General features: G+C 45.9%; 1 protein-coding gene, 1 non-coding gene and 1 pseudogene across 6 annotated transcripts in view; 2 read left to right on the top strand and 1 right to left on the bottom strand.

The window, feature by feature from the left end:
* The window catches only part of CARS2 (cysteinyl-tRNA synthetase 2, mitochondrial), a 67916-nt gene that overhangs the window by 29822 nt on the left and 16445 nt on the right, over positions 1-21649 (top strand). For all 5 annotated transcript variants that reach the window (XM_012464754.3, XM_012464756.3, XM_012464757.3 and 2 more), the window contains 3 exons: positions 1066-1199; positions 4699-4766; positions 18652-18718. In XM_012464754.3, coding sequence (XP_012320177.2) covers positions 1066-1199; positions 4699-4766; positions 18652-18718 — 269 coding nt within the window. The remainder of the gene's footprint in view (positions 1-1065; positions 1200-4698; positions 4767-18651; positions 18719-21649) is intronic.
* Positions 12934-13767, bottom strand: LOC135268842 (transmembrane protein 106B-like; annotated as a pseudogene).
* On the top strand, positions 13948-14088 carry LOC135268857 (U4 spliceosomal RNA). The gene has a single exon (XR_010337193.1). It is a non-coding gene; the product is annotated as a U4 spliceosomal RNA (small nuclear RNA).

Consider the following 21649-nt stretch of genomic DNA (forward strand, 5'->3'; position numbering starts at 1 on the left):
TTAAATAATGAAAAGAGATCATTATTGTTCCTTCTGAGCCTTCTCTTATTTTAAAATGGGTGTAACATAGAGATTGGGATCAAGGCTAACGTAGCGAAGGCTGTGGCCCCACGGTTCACATGAAACCTTCACATCGTCGTGCTGGCTTCAGATCTTCGGAAGAGACAATTGCTCATCTAAACATAAATGAGGTTCCTCCCGTCCCCTCCCCATTCCTAGTCCCATGGTCTTCTTCACAGCATTTGAACTGCAGGGAATGTTAGAGTTACCCTGAGCTGACCCATCGCTAAGATGTAAAAATCTTAGAGCATCACACTGCAACGTGTGTTTCTGTGACGCCTGATCCCTCAAGCTCGAGACCTGTGTGTGCAGTCCTTCCCCGAGCACAGGGAGCCAGACCAGTGGGAGCAGGAAGGACCTCTGCAAGGTGTCAGCACCTTACAAACTCTGCACCTATCATTTTAAGAAAATCCACCAGGCTGCAGCATCGCCATGCTTCTGCAGCTGGTCCAGGGACAGAGCTTCGAGTGGGCTGGCCCAGCCTCATGTTCCCCATCACCGCCATTAATTTTAGTGCGTGGGTTTGCAGAAACGCGTTTTTGTGGCTGCATGGCACTGCACTGTAGGAGAAAGGGCGACAGCTGCCGCGTGTTGCTCTGAACTCTCTTACGTTGTTATTCCTGTGTGGCTGTTACATTTCCAAAAGCCACATGAAACTGTCATGATTTTATAGTTCCACCTCTTGTTAAAGCTGGAAAACCACTAAACCCTACCTACTGAAAGTAAGTAAAGGTAATTTGTTGAGTTTAAAATACACACATATATGTAGTACCTAGAGCAAAAGGAATTAAGTCTCTTTACTGGGATGAAGAGTCATGAATGATGAGTTTATGATGACAGGATTTCAGTTTTCATTTGAATCAGTTAAATTATCATGTAGACTGATTTAAAATTGAGATCCATTTATTCATTGCATTAAAAAGGCTGGAAGGAGTAAATAGATGAGGTTTGAAGAAAATAGGTTGCTTGATTGAATGAATTCACTGTCTCTTCTGTGTCTTGCAGTATGGTATTTGGAAGTCAACTGGATATCCATTCAGGTGGGATAGATTTAGCTTTTCCACATCATGAAAACGAAATTGCACAGTGTGAAGTCTTTCATCAGTGCGAGCAGTGGGGAAATTATTTTCTGCATTCTGGTAAGTAATAACTTCAGATTAATTTGTTCTGTTTCAGTTCTGGCAGTTCTGTCTTCGTTGGCGAAACAGCCACATTTGGAAATACATAGATCAGCTAATAGGTCAAGAAATGGATTTGCCTCTTAAATTAGTTTAGAGTTTTAATCATTTGGACATGAACTTCCTTGGATTGCAGCAATGATCATACCTTTTTAGAACGGATTAGAATATGGAAAATGTTTGGCAATCCTGTTCTATAGAAGTTTCTTTCAAGTAAAATTATTAAGGAACTTCAAGTAGTACAACGTAATGGTGATGATGAACACTCCTTCCTGAAGCTGTAATATTGCCACTAGACATCCCTGCCTTTTTCTAATAGCCCTTTCTTCCACTGATCAGACCCCTAACTGAGGAACCCCAGCTGTCTGCTCTCAGAAGTGGATGGATCACCATGAGTTAAGCAACACCTTGAACCCAGCAATTTTGGAATTCACTTGGATATACTGGAAGGATTATATTTCCAAGTTTGCAGGGCCAGAATTAACCAGTCTTACTACCTTTTGGGGATGGACAGCTAAGGTATTTGAGACAAAGAAAGATAGAGTGTTTGGCAGTGATAGGATCTGGAGATGCAAACTTCAACATCTAAAATACAGGAAATTAACAAGTGCTATTTTCTGAAGTCCTTGAATTAGGAAATTAGGCTGTCACTGTGCGGTAACAGGAAATGCAGAAACGCTCCAGGTTTCTGGTCTGCAGCAGGGTTCACTTGGGTTTCTTCATGAAAGTAAACAGATGAGGCTGACTGCCCCCAGGCCACTTCCTGCAGCATGTCCTTCACCCTGGGCTTACCCTGGGGAGTCGCGGGACCCAGCAGGAGGCTCCACCCCCCATCGTTACCTACTGTGTCTGCCTCTCAGAGTGCCCCAGTTTTTGTCTAAAACTGAAGCAGAAAGCAAGTTGGCTGGGTGGCTGTTTTGTCCAGCACCCCACGCCTTTTCCATGGGGAGGGCTTAGCGCTAGCTGAAATTCGTTTTACTTCGCAGATGATGGCCCCTCCTCGGTGGAGTTCCTAATCAACGTGCACACCTGCCACCCCCGCTTCGTTTCAGCTGGTGCTCACGTGGGAAGGGGGTGCACACGGCTGGGTGGTGGAATATTTAAGGCATCACCCCTCTGGGAGCCCAGCACTGATTTCCACAGAGGGGGACCCGCACTCCTCTTTTGACCATGGGGAAGGAGGTCTCTCTCCCTTGGCCCAAGGACTTTTGAACCGTGTTCTTGGAGAGGAAGTCTGCTCAGAGCCGCCTGGTGGGGCTGAGGCACTAATCAGGCACAGAGGCAGTCGTGTCTCTCGTCCCAGATTCGACTGAGTTCATCCCCCCCGAACTGTCTGAGGAGCTGAGTTGCTCCCTCCGCAGGCGCGTTTCTGTCTGCAGGTTTATCCTCTTCAGTAGACCAGGGTTTGTAACTGACACCATGACCTGCAGTGAGCCCTTCAGCCAGTGTGGAGCTGGAGGCAGGAAGGGCGGCCTTAGCCGTGCTGACGCTTCGCCCTCTCTGGTAGTGAGGAGGGACGGGCCGGGGTCTAGGAACGGAGGTCGAGGTCGTGTTCACCTTCAGATGTGGACATGGGAAAGCGTTAGTTGTTGAGACAGTCTTACTCCGTCCCCCAGGCCTGGGAGTGCAGTGGCGTGATCTCAGCTCACTGCAGCCTCTGCCTTGGGGGTTCAAGCAGTTCTTCTGCCTCAGACGTCCTAGTAGCTGAGACTCCAGGCGTGCGCCACCACACCCGGCTAATTTTTGCATTTTTAGTAGAAGCAGGGTTTCACCATGTTGGCCAAGGTGGTCTCAAACTCCTAACCTCAAGTGATCCACCTGCCTCTGCCTCCCAAGGTGCTGGGATTGTGGGCGTGAGCCACTGCGCCCGGCGGGAAAGTTTTGCTGCCATTTTTCAGTGACTTTTACTACCTATTAAGGCACTAGGAATCTTTTTCTTACTAGTTTGGCCCTAAACAAAACAGCAGTGTCTCCTGACGCAGGAGAAGTGACACTTGGTCTCCTGCGCCCAGTGGATGGAAGAGCTGAGTGGGCAGACGCTATCCTAGCCTGTTAGGGCTGCTCTAGCCAAATACGAAGAGTGGCATCTTATGAACAACAAGAATGGATTCCTCACGGTTGTGCTGGCCGGAAGTCCTGTGTCCGCACACTGGCAGATTCGGTGGCTCGGAATGGGTCGCTTCCCGTCCATAGATGGCTGTCAGCTCTCGAGGGCTCTGTCTGGGGTCTGTTTTAGAAGAGCTTTGATTCCATTCACATTGGCCCTGCCCCCAGGACATCATCACCTCCCTCAGGCCCCAACTTCAGTTACCATCACCTTAGGGCTGAGGATTTTGACAGGAATTTGGGAGGACATAAACACTCAGACCTTAGCAAATGTGTTGCATTTTCCAAATACCATCAATTAAAAAAAATTAGAATCGTGCTTGATGTAATCACATTATATAGAATTACATATTCAAAGTTATATATACTTTTTGGAAACCACATTCTAACCAGTTGGTTTATTTGTATTTTTTCTGAGGCAGAGTGTCGCTCTGTGGCCCAGGCTGGAGTGCAGTGGCGGGAACATAGCTCACTGTGGGCTCCACCTTCTGGGCTCAAGTGATCCTCCCGCCTCAGGCTCCTGAGTTGTTGGGACTGCAGGCGCACTCCACCACACCCAGCTAACTTTTATTTTTTTTTTGTAGAGACAGAGTGTCGCCATGTTGCCCAGACTGGTCTCCAAACTCCTGGGCTCAAGCGATCCTCCCGCCTCAGCCTCCCAAAGGGCTGGGATTACAGGCGTGAGCCACAGCGTCAGCCTGGAGCACTCCTATTTGAAGTCGTGTCAGAGAAAGAGGAAGAGTCTTCTGTTAGAAACAGAACCCGTCTCTTGGAGATAAGCCTTGTAAAGCTAGGCCAGGGAGAATTTCAGGCTCAGATTTGGGAGTTATGGGTGTCTGTCCTTCACATACATAGGACATGAAATAATTCCAGGGTCTTCAGAGTCTGTGAAAACCTCTGCAGCAGAACATCTGACTAATCCCACTTGGAGACCTGCAGGCTCCACTCTGTATGTTCAGCGGTCAACAAGCTTTGCCGCCAAGTGCCTGATTCGCTGAATGAGAGCTTTGTCGTTTTTTCGGATGCAGTCAGTGAAATCAGTATCTCTGGATTACAGGAAAGGAGAAAATGGATGAAATACTGCCGTCGGCACCATGCTTGCCCATTCTTGTTTAGCTCCTGAGTCAGCTGGGGCACCTATGCCATGGCCCTCAGTGCGGGGCTGGGTGTCCCTGAAGCCATGGAGCCATGCAGGTGTGTCTTCCCGGAAGACACAGCACGGGTGAGGATTCGGGGCAGACCTGTGCCAACATTCACCCGTCTGTGCAGTGTACAGACGCAGGTTCCTGTGCGTTTCCTGAGGCAGAGAGTCTCCTCACCCAGCTCAGACTGAATGCTTTTGTTTTCGTTTCAGGGCATTTGCACATGAAAGGCGAAGAAGAAAAAATGTCCAAATCATTAAAAAACTACGTTACTATTAAGGTAATGTGCTTGTTGTATTGTATCTCCGAGGTGCTGATGGCTTGCTGAACCCATCTTAAAGGCTTCTTTGTCATTTGAGAGCCGCAGAATGCAATTCCCAGTGTCCTCTGGCCCCTTTCCTATGACAAGACCTGCCTCGTCTTCCTCCCACTTTAAATGGCTTTCCGCCTAATCGCGCTCTTTTGCTGGGCACCGTCTGCTGTTTTCTGAGGTCTCTTTCTCGGTGGAGCTTCCCTTTCTCTTTCCACGTTTCGAGGCTGGCGCTTTCTTCCTTGCCTTTTCCTTTGATAACGGTTGTTTCTCTCGGCGCATCTGCTAACTTACTTCCCTTCCTCACCCGCTGCCGCCTCCTTGTGTGGCTTTGGGATTTGTGTGGGTTTTGCTGTTTGCCTTTAGTAGGCTCAGAGCTGGCTGGACCCTTAACCAACCTGAAAAACGTCGTTGTGCCGTGGCGCTGACACATGGAAGGTGCCCTCACAGAGGGCTCTGGCTGAAATAGTTTGAGCTGCTCCTTTGTCTTCTGGCCTGTCTTTACATTTAATTTAATTGCAAAGTAAATGGAGAAGAATAGTATCCAGATCTCACCACCTAAATAGCAAACCAGTGAAAGCTCTTCCTGTCAGATTTAGGATAAACCAACAGGAACTGCTCCTCACAAAATAATTTGTATATACTTTCCTTAAGTAGAATTTTTCCATTTTATCCTAGGCAAAATGTCAAACCTGTAGAAAAGTTGAAAGAAACTTTCCCATGGCACCACCCAGATTCAATAGTTGTAATTATTTTGCTGCATTTGGTGTGTAGGATCTTGTTCCCTTACCCAGCTTAGATTCTCTCACTGGGGGCCTGTAAATTAGACTGGCCAAAGAGAGATTAACAGGAGAAAAACAAAGAGAAATGTATTAGCGTGTGCACGGCACATGTAGAGATGGAGCGCGGGGGTGGTCGGAGCCCGGCCACTGCAGGGACCTTGCTTTATTGAGCTTCACTTTACCGCACTTCACGGATGCTGTGTTTTTACAAATTGAAGGTTTGTGGCAGCCCTGCACTGAGCAAGTCTGTTGGCACGATTTTGCCAACAGCGTGTTCTCACTTCGTTTCTGTGTGTCATATTTGAGTAATTCTTGCAATATTTCAAAGTTGCGTATTAAATCCATTACAATCTGTGATCAGTGATTTCTGATGTTACTGTTGTAATCATTTTGGGGCTCCACGAACCACACCCACGTACGGCAGAACTTAGTGTGTGTTGTGCGTGTTCTGACTGCTCCACCAGCCGTCCATTCCCTTCAATCTGCCTCTCCTTGGGCTCCCCTGTTCCCTGAGACACAACAATATTGAAATCAGGCCAGTTACTAGCCCTACAATGGCCTCCAAGCGTCCAAGTGAAAAGAAGAGTCACACATCTCTCACTTTCAATCAAAAGCTAGCAATGGTTAAGCTTCATGAGGAGGGTATGTCAAAAACTGAGACAGGCTGAAAGCTAAGCCTCTTGCACCAAATATTTAGCAAAGCTGTGAATGTAAAGGAAAAGTTCTTGAAGGAAATCAGAAGTGCTGTTCCAGCAAACACTTGAATGGTTAGCAAGCAAAACAGCCTTATTGTGATAATGGAGAAAATCTGAGTGGTCTGTATAGAAGAGCAAACCAGCCACAACGTTCCCTTAAGCCGCAGCCTAATCCGGTATAAGGCCCCAGCTCTCTTCAATTCTGTGAAGGCTGAGAGAGATGAGAAAGCTGCAGAAGAAAAGTTGGAAGCTAGCAGGGGTTGGTTTGTGAGGTTGAAGGAAAGAAGCCATGTCCATAATATAAGAGGCAAGGGAAGCAGCAAGTCCTGATGGAGAAGCTGCGGCAAGTTATCCAGAAGACCTAGCTAAAAAGCGATGAAGGTGGCCGTACTAAACAGCAGATCTTTCAGTGTAGATGAAACAGCCTTCTATTGGAAGAAGATGCTGCCTAGGACTTTTGTAGCTAGAAAGAAGTCAATACCTGGCTTCAGAGCTTTAACCTGGCTAACTGTCATTAAGGGCTAATGCTGCTGGTGACTTTAAGTTGAAACCAGTGCTCACTGATGATTAAAAAAATCCTAAGGCCCTTAAGAATTATGCTAAATCTACTCTCCCTGGGCTGTATAAGTGGAACATCAAAGCCTGCATGACAGCACATTTATTTACAGCGTGGTTTACTGAATATTTTAAGCCCACTGTTGAGACCTACTGCTCAGAAAAAAGGATTCCTTTCCAAATATTGACAGTGCACCTGGTCACCCAGGAGCTTTGATGGACTCATACATGGAGAGTAATACTGTTTTTATGCTACTCAGACAGCATTCTGCAGCCCATGGATCAAGGAATAATTTCACTTTTAGTCTTATTATTTAAGAAAAACATTTCCTAAGGATATAGCTGCCATAGATAGTGATTCCTCTGATGGATCTGGACAAAGTAAATTGGAAACCTTCTGGAAAGGATTCACCATTCTAGATGCCAGTTAGAACATGTATGATTGATGGGAGTAGATCAAAATATTTACATTAACAGGAGTTTGAAAGGAGTTAAGTCCAACTCTCATGGTTGATTTTGAGGGGTTCAGGACATCATTGGAGGAAGTCACTGCATATGTGGTGGGAGTAGCAAGAGAACTATTGGAATTGGAAGGGATCCTGGAGATGTGACTGAGCTACTGCAACCTCATAAAACTTGAACATATGAGGAGTTGCTTCTTACGGATGAGCAAAGAAAGTGGTTTGAGATGGAATCTACTCCTGGTGAAGACGCTGGGGACATTGTTGCAGTGACAACAAAGGATTTAGACTATTGCATAAATTTAGTCCGTAAAGCAGCGTCAGGGTTTGAGGGGATTGGCTCCAGTTTAGAAAGACATTCTGCCGTGGATAAAATGCCATCAGACATCGGATGCTACAGAGAAATCCTTCATGCAAAGAAGAGTCAATTGGTGGCACAGACTTCATTATTGTCTTGTTTTAAGAAATTGCCACAGTAACTCAGCCTTCAGCAACCACTACCTTGATCAGTCAGCAGCCATAGTATTGAATGAAAACCCTCCATCAGCAAAAAGATCGTGACTCACTGAATGCTCATAAGATTGTTAGCATTTTTTTTTTATCAATAAAGTATTTTTTCGTTAAGGTATGTACATTGTTCTTTTAGACATAATGCTATTACATACTCAATAGACTGCAATATAATAGTATAAACATAACTTTTATATGCACTGGGAACCAAAACATGTGTGTGCCTTTATTGTGATACTTGCTGTATTGTGGTGGTCTGGAACCAAACCCTCAGTATGTCTGAGGTCTGCCTGTGAACTGTGCTAGGCCAAACAAAAGAAAAGGAGGTTTGGGCTTGAGGAGGGGAGGCAAGTTGTGGGAGGGTGACCAGGGACAGAATGATAAACAAGGGTTGCTGAGTAAAATTTGTTTTGCAGGCTGAGCCTCTCTATTGAGAGTTGTTAGGAGTCCTCACCCTGGTACAGCAGAGGGACGCACCTTTTACAACTGGGAGCTTCCTTCACAAGGAAAACTCCCACCCTGTTTTTAGAGCATTTCCTGCATCTGCTTGTTCTCAGTGGCATTTAGCTCAAAATAATCTGTATGCCAGGGAGGCATATTCAGGGCTGGCAGGCTTGGTACTCTTCAGGGACTTTGTCTGTGTTTATGGAAGTGGTGAGCGTGTGTTCACATGCGTGCCCATATACGCATGCTTGTTATCGACCATTAGAAAATACATTGAAGATATTATGATGCTTCTCTGTTCTTTAAGCAACTGCTAAAAATAAGGATACTTTCCTCCATAATCCAGGCACCTAAAAAGCAGTAATTTCTTCGTATTATCTAGTCTATATTCTGTTTTTTTTTTTGTTGTTGTTTTTTTGTTTGTCTCATTGTCACCCAGGCTGGAGTGCAGTGGCGTGATCTCAGCTCACTGCAACCACCACCTCCTGGGTTCAAGTGATTCTCCTGCCTCAGCCTCCTGAGTAGCTGGGATTACAGGTGTGTGCCACCAGGCCTGGCTGATTTTTGTTTTGTTTAGTAGAGATAGGGTTTCACCATGTTGGCCAGGCTGGTCTTGAACTCCTGACCTCAGGTGATCCACCTGCCTCAGCCTCCAAAATTGCTGGGATCACATGGGTGAGCCACAGCACCTGGCCTATTTTCTCCAGTTGTCCCCAAAATGTGTTTTATGGTTTTATTTTTAAACCAGGAGCTGATCAGCGTTCATGTGTTGCATTTGTATGTTGTGTCTTGTTTTTTTTTTAAATGTGGTTTAAAGAAAATACATAAAAGTTATCTTAACCGTACAGTTCAGTAGTGTTAATATATTCACGTTGTTATGCAACAAATCTCTAGAATTTTTGTAAAACCAAAACTGTGGACTCATTGAACAGCTTCCCATTTCCTCTTTCCCCAGGCCTTGACAACAGCCCTTCTACTTTCTGTTTTCATGATTGGCCTTTTGTGACTGGCTTATTTCACTTAGCGTGGTGTCGTCAAGATTCACCCATGTTACATTCCCTGTCAAAATTTTCTTCCTTTAGGCTGAATTATATTCATTGTTCTTTCTAGGTTTGTAATCTGATCTACAGCCGTCTTTCTACTTTTATCTTCCCTGCGGTATTGCCTTTTTGAAGAGATTGGGCCGTTTGTCTTGTTAAACAGCCCACATTTTGGATCTGTCTGTTTCTTTGTGGTGTTATTTAGCTTGTTCCTCTACCTCCTGTAGTTCCTTTCACTGGAAGTTAGGGTAAGGCTAGGTAGAAAGCTTTTTGGCAGGAATACCTTGTAGTTGATGCTGTGAACTCACAGTGCATTCCCCTGGGGACTGCAGGGTCAGGCTGTCCTATGATTCACAATGGTGAGTTTTACTATTTGGTTAAGGAATGACCCCCAGATTCCTCTACTGTAGAGTTTATTTTCTTCTTATGAATATTAAGCATCTGAGAGGTGGCATGCTGTGTGGTATTTTGTTCTCTAATAATCTTTCACCCTATGGTTTTAGAGGCTTCATTTGATCATGTATTTCATTGGTTATTACAAAGTCATGGTTGTCTAATTGTTCCCTCTTTTACATTTATTAGTTGGCATTCCTCTTAAAGAAAAGGGTTTTATCCTTCTCTTTTTTTTTAGTATATAGAGTCAAGGATTTATATTTATTTAGTGTGTTGTCAATTTAGCATTATCTTTTTGGTGTTGAAATCATCCTGAATTTGGCCAGGGAGGGCTCTTCTGACCGTCTCTGGCCTCCAGGGACAGACCCCTCAGGCTCTGTGGTGCCCTCCTGTACCTGCCTGCCTTTTGCTTTCCTACCCAGGCCTGCCGTTTCTCCAAGCAACCTCCCTGCCTTTGAGGGGAAACCGGATTTTGAAGGCAAGACTTGGGCACTGCAATGTTGGTTGCTACTGTAGTGACATTGCATCTAGGCTTTGTCAGGAGCAGAGCTGGGGGAGAGGAAGATAAACCTGTACATAAAAATAGATTCCTTATTTGGGTTCATTTTGATATATCCAAATAAAATTTAATATCACAGGGCTTTTTAGTTTTAGCTCTTTATTTTCCTCTCTTGCTAAACATCTTATAAAAGCATATCAACTTATTGCTTTGTCTTTTTACATGAGTGATACAAATTTTATTTTTCATGCTAAAATTTTTTATACATTGTGTCATACACAATGATAAGGATAATAATTACAACTGAATTAAAAAATAGCATTTTGGGGCATTTCTATTTGTTTGCTACTATGATAAGCATGTTTTGTTACATGAACAGCAATAATAATTACAGTTACAGAACTGCTCAGTTCATAAATGTAGTAAGTGTGTCATGATGGAGGCCACTATATAATAGAAACAGTGAGTCCTCAAACGTATCTTCACATTCTGAGTTATTATTTATTGTATAATTAGAATCAAGGATTAGAATCTAGGTAATACCATCATTCAAATATCTGACCAAGTGAGCAAGCACGTCAGATCATTTTCCAAAATCTTTTATTGTTTAGTTCCAAAGAAAAATATGAGACAAAACATAAGAGGCGTGGCTTGTTGATAATTCATGCCTCAAACCATTATGTAATAAAAATCGGCATCTTTTGCAGCTTGGCATTTGTTTCATCTGACACAATGATAAAAAAGATGAATAGTACTATCAGCACTTGGAGTTACCTGACTACAGCTGATACAGTCTCTCCCGGACTTCTAGTCTCTAAAATTCTGGGGGAGTGGGACAGTTTGAACTAACAGTCCACATGGTAGTAATAGTACCTTTGGTCATTGGCTTAATACTAATCCTTTTTTGTTTTTTAATACACAAAATATGCTGAAATCATATCTCTTAAGCACATTTCAATTAATGTAATTAAACAGAAGGTAACAGCTTCCTTCTAGAAGACCTTTAGATTTAGTTATGAAAAATTTGTCATATCTTTGTTAATTTATGGAACATTTTTACAGTCAAATACAGATCATACTGTATTTTTTCATTTTGAGTCTGTGATAAACACTTGTACAAAGAACTATAAACATAGTCAAATTAGTTTTAAAAATGGAAATTACCATTTTTATGTCTTTAGTAACTTTAATCACTTGATTTTATCCAATTTAAGGACAGACTTCAAAAATCCACTGTGAAATTTGTATTCTGACTAAGCATAAAAATACACAAATGTTCTAGTCAGAAATTTCAGCTGACAAGTGAAAATTTCACTTTAAGTAGATCTGGAATACAGAAATTAAATTTTTGATCTAAACACATCATAAGTATATTGTTGTAACATAAAAATAATTTTTTTTTTTTTTTTTTTTTTTGAAACGGAGTTTTGCTCTTGTTACCCAGGCTGGAGTGCAATGGCGCGATCTCGGCTCACCGCAACCTCCGCCTCCTGGGTTCAGGCAATTCTCCTGCCTCAGCCTCCTGAGTAGCTGGGATTACAGGCACGCGCCACCGTGCCCAGCTAATTTTTTGTATTAGTAGTAGAGACGGGGTTTCACCATGTTGACCAGGATGGTCTCGATCTCTTGACCTCGTGATCCACCCGCCTCGGCCTCCCAAAGTGCTGGGATTACAGGCGTGAGCCACCGCACCCGGCCAAAAATAATTTTTTAAAAGAAATGTTTAACAGTCTTTTTCCTCCACCATCTGAAACATGTAAAATTGCAACCTAATGTTGCAAAACATGTCTTCACCATTCTTTAGTATGAAAAGCAACATAAAAAGAGAAGTATCAAAATGTTTTATTTCAAGTTTATTTTATGCTAGATCCAACATGTAACTAGAATCTATTCGTATTCTGTGGGTTTCTGAATTTCACTTTCCTATTTATTATTTTTATGAGAAACCTGTTTTAACGAATCTGTACACCTTATTTGACATTTACTAAAGCTGTATAAAAGCCAGGCATAGTTTGTTTACAGTATTGTACATTAAATGATAATGTTTGAAGATCACACAAAGATTTCACAAAACTGTAATATAGAAACACATGCGAAAACATTATTTAGGGGCTTTCACAAATTTTAGGTATGAATTTTGCAATTTTGCAAAGATTATTTTGGCTTATAAATGTTAGGCAGTCACTAACTCGAAATAAGTGACAAAAACATGCAGATGATTACAGTTTCAGCAAATGAAAATGAAATGTTTAGCTAAAAACTAAAATATCGTGTAGCTGAAATACTACCATATAACAATGGGAATTTTTATAAAACAGGAAAAAAAGTTATTCTTTAAAAGTCTTCCATGAATAATAGACTTTCAGTAATTTTCTATAAAAACATTCAGAAATTAAGTTTCTCAAATTAGTTCATAACCAAAATTACGTTTTCAGTGGTGACTGGAGCTATGACTTTTAAATATTTATTAATTGTACTCTAGGCGAAGTCTCAGCTTTTCCCTGTGGGCGATAGGCTGCAGAAGGAAATAAACCAGTCAGTTTAGATTCAAGTGAAAGATCCTAGTACAAGTATATCATTAACGCAGAGTGGAGAGTTACCAGAACTGCAGCTCCGCCTACTTTTAACTCTACTCTTAAAACAGAAGTGTAAACTTTAGGTTAGTTCAGTTTAAGATCTCGTATGAGGAAGCACCTCTTCTTTGAGGATATAGGAAATATCATAGATACTTCTTCTTTAAACCCATCTCTCCCAGTTTTTACTGTTGTGGCTGAAATATATTTAAATATTTAAATATTTAAATATTGTGCCCCAACTGGTAAATGTGTTTCTTCCACAGTTGACATACGGATACCTCTCCTGGGATATCTGTTCAGAGTGTCAGAGTACATTGTTGTCACAGTAACTTGCGTCCTGAGTAATGTGCTGTGCACTTTGATGGTTGTCAGAGTGCAGAAATCATACACATAACTCGTTTCCTCTGCCGTAACTGTAGGTACTGTGTAATCGATGTGTTGCGTATCAAGTGGACCAGCATTGGTTGTGTTGTCTAAGCATGCCTACCTGATAACCGTTTGTGAAAATCTAACGTGGGCAGTGATGTTTTCAACTTCGACAGAATAATAGTTATTTTCATTATATTTAGTGTTTCGTGATATTTAAATACATTGTATGCTTCTGAGCATCATAACTGACATGCTGATTTTACAGCAATGTATTTCACACTGCTAGAGCCAGGGCAAAGGAAGAACACGGCCAGTCCAGAAAGCAGACACAGAAGCTGTCACATACAGCTTTGCTCTCGGCCTTCATCGCTGACCACTAGATGGAATCACTGCCACCGTTGGTTTCTTGCCCCTAGGAATTCTTCCTGTTCCCTGACGAGTAGGGCAGGTGGCACCGTCTCTTCCTGTAAATTCCACATATGGAAACTGAGAGAGAGCTCCGTTTCATCCATCTTCATTATGGACTTCACTGTTAACCCATCCATTCCTCGTATTTTCAGATATGACTCCATCATAAGCATCTTTTTTGCTTGAATGCAAAGGCAAATGAGAAAGAGACTTTCCCATGTTGGCACGTGGGGCACTGCACAGTCCCAGGCTGTTTCAGCACAGCCAGGCCCAAGGACAGGGTCGGGGAGTACACTGTCCCGAGTCCTGGGGGGTGGAGCGACTGGCTTGGAGCAAGTGGCCACCTCAGAGCTCTGCTTTATCTTCAGACACACACAAAATCAATTTTAAAACTTAATACCGTTAAAAGTAAAACTGTTACCTTTGCATAGTGGCAGTATCGTAGCCAATGAGGTTGATCTGAGGCGTGATTATTGCTAATTGAAAACTTTTCCCAGTACCCCGCCGGGATGACTTGCAGTATAGTCGGCATTGGCGATATTTGACAGTCTCTACGGAGACTGAATTTTTTAAAAAAAGTAAAACTATTGAGTAAAACTTAAAGCTTCTTTTTATTTCTTTTTAAACTAATAGCTTTATTGAAATATAATGCACATACTGTATAAGTCACCTTTTAAATTGTACTGCTTAGTGGTTTTTAGGATATCACGGTTGTGAAGCCATCACCACTGTCTAGGAACGTTTTCATCACCCCAGAAAGAAACCCCACACCCACGGGCAGTCACTTCTCACTCCCACTTCCTCCCGGCCCCTGGCAGCCACTCGTCTGCTTTCTGTTTCTGTGATTCGCCTGTTCCGGACTTGTATTTCTTTTTCTCCTAGACTGTATCCCACTAAAGCCATGTGGTCTGAACATATACCCGCAGAGTGTAATGATTTCCTTTCACTAAAACAAAGAGGTTCGTTTGTTCTTTGTTTCCAGTGTGATGGTCTCTCTTTTTCCCTTTCCAATTTCCAGTTTCCTTTTTTGTTGTTGTTGTTGACACGGAATGTCTCTCTGTCACCCAGGCCATAGTGCATTAGCGTGATCTCCACTCACTGCAACCTCCGTCTCCCAGATTCAAGCGATTCTCGTGCCTCAGTCTGTCAAGTAGCTGGGATTACAGGCGCTCGCCACCACACCCAGCTGATTTTTGTATTTTTAGTGGAGACAGGATTTCACCGTGTTGGCCAGGCTGGTCTTGAACTCCTGACCTCAGGTGATCCACCTGCCTCAGCCTCCTGGGGTTACAGGCGTGAGCCACCGCACCTGGCCCCAGTTTACTTTTATTTGTCTTATCTGTGGAACATTTGCAGGGTTTAGTGTAACACTAAAGAGCGTGGAGAAGGCCGGCCTGGAGCCCACCTGCACCCATTCCCTCCCCAGCAGCCACAGTTCTGTTCTGTTTCTGGATTCACCTTCCCGTGTTCTGTTTCACACGATAGGCCAATACGCAGAAACCTTTCTCTCTGTCTCATTCACGAGGCAGTGTCACGTGTGCTGCCTTTTCCCCGACAATTTAAGTGAGGTTTTAATTTGATTATAAACGTGGTGGGTTTAACTGCAGAAAGTTTGAAAACTGCAGACAAGACAAAGAAGCACGTGGTAGAAAAATCCGAAGGTACTGAGTATGGAAAGCAGGCCTCCTGCCCGGCCAGCTTCCCGTGGGCCGGCTCCTCTCCTGAAGCGGCGGTTAGTTTTTTCGGAGCAGGTGTGTGTTCACACATCTCCCTGTAGCTGTGCTTCTCGTTGTCCCTTCACACATAGCGGTGTCGTTTGGCACTTGCTTTACTTCGCTGATGAATCTCTTGGTCTTAGTTGGTTTTCTGCCATGTGGAGTTGGTTTGTTCTTTCAGACGGCTGAGTGGTCCAGTGTGTGGGTGCAGCTTAATTAATTTAAAGAATCCCCTATTGATGGTCATTTACATCTTGCCGCATTTTCCACTAGGGTATGTGCATTTTAAATTTTCACAGACATTGCCATGTCTGCATTATTCTCAGCGGCCACTTAGTGGCTCCTGCAGTGACGTGCCATGATTTTATTTCCTGATGTCGGGCTTGTTTGTGAGACCTGTACTCTGTAGGTGACAGTGCTGTGATGAATATCCTTCTGCTAAATATCCGTGCACATCTAATGATTAGTGACTTGGGAAAAGTGCCTTGAGGTAGAATCGCACATCAGAGGATACAGGCACATTCAAAATGGGATACAGCCCTGTTTTTTTTTTTTTTTATCGGTAAGTATCATTTACATTCCCACTGGCAGTAGATGAAAATGTCTCTTTCCCAGGTCTCTTCAACATCAAATTAGAATTGTAATCAGGTTGCCTTTTTCCCTTTCTTTTTTTTTTTTTTTTTTTTGAGAGATGGTCTTGCTGTCACCCAGGCTGGAATGCAGTGGCATCTGGTGCAGTCCCAGCTCACTGCAGCCTAGAGCTCGTGGGCTCTGGCAAACCTTCCACTTCAGCCCCCCGAGGAGCTGGGACCGCAGGCATGCACCACCACACCTGCTAATTTTGTATTTTTTTGTAAAGACGGAGTCTCACTATGTTGCCCAGGCTGGTCTCAAACTCCTGGGCTCAAGTGATCCTCCTGCCTTAGCCTCAGAAAGTGACCCATGAAACATGGCCCATTTTTCTCGTTGATCTGTGAAGAATGACACCTGGATTTTAAATTTCCATGTCTTTGTCTATTCGCTGTGTTGATTCGTCTATATGTGTTTACTGGTGATTTTTATATTTTTCATAGTTCCTTGAGGATGTTAAATTATTGCCCTACATCTTAAAAATACTTGCCACATTCCTGCTTTCTAGCATAACGGCCTTTTCCTGCCATCCTCTTTGTCTTAAGACTACTGATAGACATATAATAGCCTGGCTGAAAACTCGATGCTGTCTTCGTAACGGAGCCACAGTCCGTGTAGAAAGAGCTCAACTCCTGGAGCTCGTGATGGTTTAAAACCCGCTTTCTAGTTACTGTACTCTCAAAGCAAGCGACGGCCTGGCCCTAGAGAGGCTCTGTCGCCCGCCCCTGCCCAGGGGCTCCGGGGGTGCATGCAGCGCTGGCGTGCGTACCCAGCGGGCTGCCTGTGAATGTGCACCCTGTGACCTCGTGAGCTCACGGGGGCTCACATGGCTTGTTATTGTCCCCACGTGAAGGCCGATCCAGTCCTCTGGCCTGGGCTCGGGGAGATCGCTTACCTCCTAGAGAGTCAAACAGCACACGCTTATACCACCGTCGTCACATTTCGCCTCTCAGGTGGCCGTGGCAGGTTGCACGGTGGAACCAGAGTAGGACAGAAACTTGCTGACATCAGCCAGCACAGAGCAGGAACACGCTAAAAAATTAATTCCATGAGCACCCACAGTATTCAAGAGTTTCGCATCATTGTCAGAATACTGTGTAATGAAGGAGTGTTTCCCCTTTCTGTATTATTAGGAAACAGTCCATAGAAACTGAATGTTCTAGAAAGATTAGATTCTAGATTTCTGTTAGAACTACTATAGCTCACTACAGGAGCGCCCCCACCCCAGAGTGCGGAAGATAAGCCTTTAATGTTGTTGGGGTTTCAGAGCCTGCGTGTAGAGTGGTGTTTCCACGCCGAACACTGAGACCTAAATAGGGCGCACCCTGCACTGAAACCAGCAGGACGTGGCCGCGTGTGTTAATTGGAACCGCAACACCTTGAGTGAGGGACAGTCTCAAGTGAGCCTGGGAGCTGCGAATTAAAGGGCAAGGAATGATACTCCTTTTTCACAGTTTGGGAAGGAGCACCCAGGAGACGGACAGACGGAAATTGAATTCCGGCATGATTACTGATGAATTACTGTTGGATTGGATAGGGGCTCTTCACACGCACACGCATGCCCCAGGCCCCCTCCCCGCCCCGGGCCCCTGTGGCTGCCTGATGAAGTCTGTGGACCCAGCCTTATAATTTGCTTTAAGTACATAAAATGAAATACATGGGATCTCAAAGGCCTTCGATGGTGCTGAGGTAGAGGAGCACGTGTGCTGCTTGACTCAGTGGTTAGCTCAGCGTGGCTGGGGTCTGACAGCTGCTGTCCCCTCGTGTGATTTGTGGCGTGTGATGTCATACTTGCGGGGACACCTGTGGCGACCATGCCAGGCTCTGTGCTTCCTGATGTGTTCGCACCTGCACTGACCATTGAAGGAAGTGTCCATTCAGTGCGAGGCTAGTGGAAATAAACATGTAACTGTTTAACCATCCCAGTTCACAGACCTCCCCCACCCTCCCACCTTCTCTCTGTGGGCCCCTGGGAGGTCTGTGGACCCCAGGTTGAGCACCCCTCTGTTCGGGGATCAGCCCAGCAGCTTTCTAATTACCACCACCCCGCATGAGAATGCCCCTTACTGCCTCAGGCCCAGGCAGATGGGGTTGGGCTGTGGCATGGGGGCTGAGCTCCTACCTGGTGGAAGGCAGACCACCTCTTTCTGTACAGACATTTTCTAAATTATAGGAGGATACTGGTTGGGTTCTTAATTTTACTCGTGTAATCAGAGGCAGGGTGGTTTATTCTTCAAGAGACAGACTTAGTGCATGCTTTACGCCCAGTGTTTCCGAGAACCGTGCCACCAAATAGGGTGAGTGAGTCCATCGCCCCTCGGCTGGGCCCAGCTGCAGGTCATCCGTGTCTGCCGTTAACTGCAAGCTTCTCCTGGGGAGGGGGCAGCCAGGAGCTGGTGTGCCTCCCGCTGCCTGCCTGGTGCCTTCCTGTGCACAGCATTGCTCCATGCTGTCTGTCCTCGTCCCTGTCGTGTAGAAAGACTGCCCAGGCTGAGCACAGGATGCACCTCTCCGGAACCTGCGCAGGTGGGGAATTTCAGGGAACAGTGGCTTTGCCTTGCTCTTTCCACAAATACTGAGATCCAGCATGGAAACTTCAGTGAGGAAATCAACAGGAAACAGGTGGTAACCGTGAGAGTTTGGAGGGCTCATTTCACCAAGATTCCCGATTTCTTGATAGGTAGAGGTAACTCATGTAATTGTCTAAATAACTTATTCTCAGAGTGGTGCGAAGCGTGAAAGCAAAGCCTCGTGACTGCCTGTCTGTCGCTTTACCAGGACTTTCTGAAGACCTTTTCGCCCGACATCTTCCGGCTCTTCTGCCTGAGGAGCAGCTACCGCTCAGGTGAGGGGCATGCGTGGGGTGGACTCCTCCCCAGCTCAGATACAGTCATTCTGACAGGACTGGGAACAGCAAAATGCAGGCCAGAGAATAAGCAGAGCATTGTGAGTGCAGCTGCCGTGTGCCTTAAGGTTCGGTTTCAGAGAGTGAACCCAGAGGACGAGGGATTGCGGCTCTGGGCCAGGCTCAGCCTGTAGTGGACGTGGGCTTCCCAGTCTCGAGTCCTCTCCACTCACAAGTTGTGAACCCGCAGCACCTCGGCCTCCTGTTCTGTGAACTGGCAGGATGGAAGGGGTCAGCCTGCCACAGGCGCTGAACTTAGGAGCCCTCAAATATGATGACCCTGCCTGTCCCACGCAGGAACAGTGCTTCCCCACGCAGTGTGTAACAGAGCAGGGTCTCCTGGACGAGTGGTGATGGTTCCTGCCATGCTGCACGATCGCCTGCTGCCCCGGGCAGGGCTCTTGGCCAGTTGTCGTCTAGCACTGACCTGGTGGCTCATGTGTATGATGGCAGCACTTTGGGAGGCCAAGGCTGGCAGATGTTTTCAGTTCAGGAGTTTGAGACCAGCCTGGGCAGCATAGCGAGATCTCATCTCTACAAAAGATACAAAAGGCTGGCACAGTGGCTCACGCCTATAATCCTAACACTTTGGGAGACTGAGGCAGGTGGATCATTTGAGGTCAGGAGTTTGAGACCAGCTTGGCCAACATGGCGAAACCCCATCTCTACTAAAAATACAAAAATTAGACTTGGCAGTGTGTGCCTATAATCTCAGCTACTCAGGAGACTGAGGCAGGAGAATCGCTTGAACCTGGGAGGCGGAGGCTACAGTGAGCCATGATCATGCCACTGCAGTCTAGCCTGGGTGACTGAGCAAGACTCCATCTGAAAAAGAAATACAAAAAATTGGTGTAGTGGCAGGCACCTGTAATCTCAGCTTCTCAGAAGACTGACGCAGGAGAATCACTTGAACCCAGGAGGTGGAGGTTGCAGTGAGCTGAGATTGTACCACTGCACTCCAGCCTGGGTGATAGGGCAAGACCCTGTCTTTAAAAAAAAGAAAGTCCAGAGCTGCACCCCTGGTGGCCAGTGAGGGCTAGGGATGGTGGCACTGCCCTGCCCGGCTTGACCACCTGGCTGGCAGTACGGCCCCAGTGTCTGGCTGGTGCTGCAGGAGCAGGGCTGTGTCCTCTGCAGACGTGGCAGTTCCTTGCTGGTGAGCGAGGGTTGCTGTCCTTCTGGCCTCGGGTGTCCCCTGCTCCGTTGACACTGCGAGTCCCTGGCCCGCTGCTGTCAAGCCACCTCCCTCTCCCCATTCTTGTCCCTCCTACGTACCTCTCTTGCTCCAAAATGGTCATTTCACCTTTTTAATGAAGACGACAGGGGTGGGGGCATGCCCCGAAGCATGGTTGATTCTCTTTTCCCCAAGCGGTGGCTCTATTTGGCCAGCACACTTTATGTCACACACAAAGCGTTGGCGGGTTTGGGTGAGTTTCTGGGCTGGTCCCATCCATCTCCCTCCCTGTGCTGTGCCTGCTGAATCTCACCTGGCCTGCAGCTCTGTCAGCTTGAGTGGGGCACACAGACACCTGCGCCTTTGACCTCCGGAAGGCTACCTTTGGCCATGTCTTTATCCTGGCTCTGACGCCGTGTTGTTGGTCTTCTGCTGCAAATTTGGGTTTTCTGAGACGCGGATCTGAACCTCTCCCCTGGGTGGAACTGCAGTGCATCGGCCCAGGGGACCTGCCATCACTGGAGCACGAGCCTGAGACAGAAGTGTCGCCAGCCTCATGCTCGTCTGGCCTTGGGCAGCAACTGTGTGGTGTGCACTTATGCGTGATGAACACGGCCCAGCCGTGCCTGAGCAGAAGAGCTGAGAGGTGAATGGGTTGGAGAAACTTTCTGCCTGGCCCCGTGTTGCTGGAAACGGGCAGAGGCAGCGGGGATGAAGCCGGTGCAAGCACAGAGCTCTCTCCCCGGCTTCTGCTAACTCCTGATCGTGGTTGGGGGCTGTGGTCCTTTCAAAGCTGTTTCTACTGATCTCTTTGCCCTTGGAGGCCCCTGCCCCCCTTCTTCACACAGATTGTGGAGGGACGAGGGGCAGCGCCTTGCATGGAGATCCTAGTTATGTGCAGTTCCTTTCGAGCTTGAAATACGGTTTGGTCTGAAAAGAGGCTTTCTCAAGCCTGGGCAGCTCTTTCAGGAACACATTCCAGTGGGAATTTCAGGTGGGACTCAGGAGGCACCGCTCACCAGTGAAGGATTTCTAGGAACATAGGAACGCAGTGTTAGCACGTGGATCCCCAGGTCCCCGCGTCGTGCACACACGATGCCCTCCGAGGTTGGAGGTGGCCACAAGGAGCTGGGCTGCCGCTGGCTCCCTGAGCGTCCCTCCGTGAATGGTGTGGAAGTTCAGGATCTTCCCAGACATGCTTTCTTCACCTGTGGGGAGATGGAGGGTGACAGTGGTGGCATTCCCGTGCAGTTGATGCTGTGCTGACACTTGGTAGAAGCGTCTCCCATCTGTGGAGCAGAATCCTCGTTAGGGAAGTGCAGCTGTCCCTGACCTTGAGGCGGAGGGCGTCTCCACGCTGGGTGTCTGTCTGCCCTGCCCGTCTGGATGCCTGGTCTTGCCGTGTCATTAATGGTCATTTTATTATTAACCGCCTCCCATGCATCAGCTCTGTCAGTCCCCGAATATGACCTTTGTTTTAAATTTTGTCAGCTTGCATTGCGGGTTTCTGGGTTTTTCTCTTTTCTGTCAAGCTATTCAAAGCAAAAACTGAAAGTGAATTTGGAAAAAAAGGAAAAATATTAAGTGAGATGAGACCACCCTGGGGCGGTTTTCACTGTGTTACTTCCAGCTTGAAGCCATGTCTGCTTTTGGAATTCTCATTTTGAAATCAGGACTTTCAGGCATGTTGGAATGTA

Source organism: Aotus nancymaae, unplaced genomic scaffold (genome assembly GCF_030222135.1).
Source record: "Aotus nancymaae isolate 86718 unplaced genomic scaffold, 86718_ANA_hifiasm-v0.15.2.pri h1tg000044l, whole genome shotgun sequence".
Taxonomy (NCBI): domain Eukaryota; kingdom Metazoa; phylum Chordata; class Mammalia; order Primates; family Aotidae; genus Aotus; species Aotus nancymaae.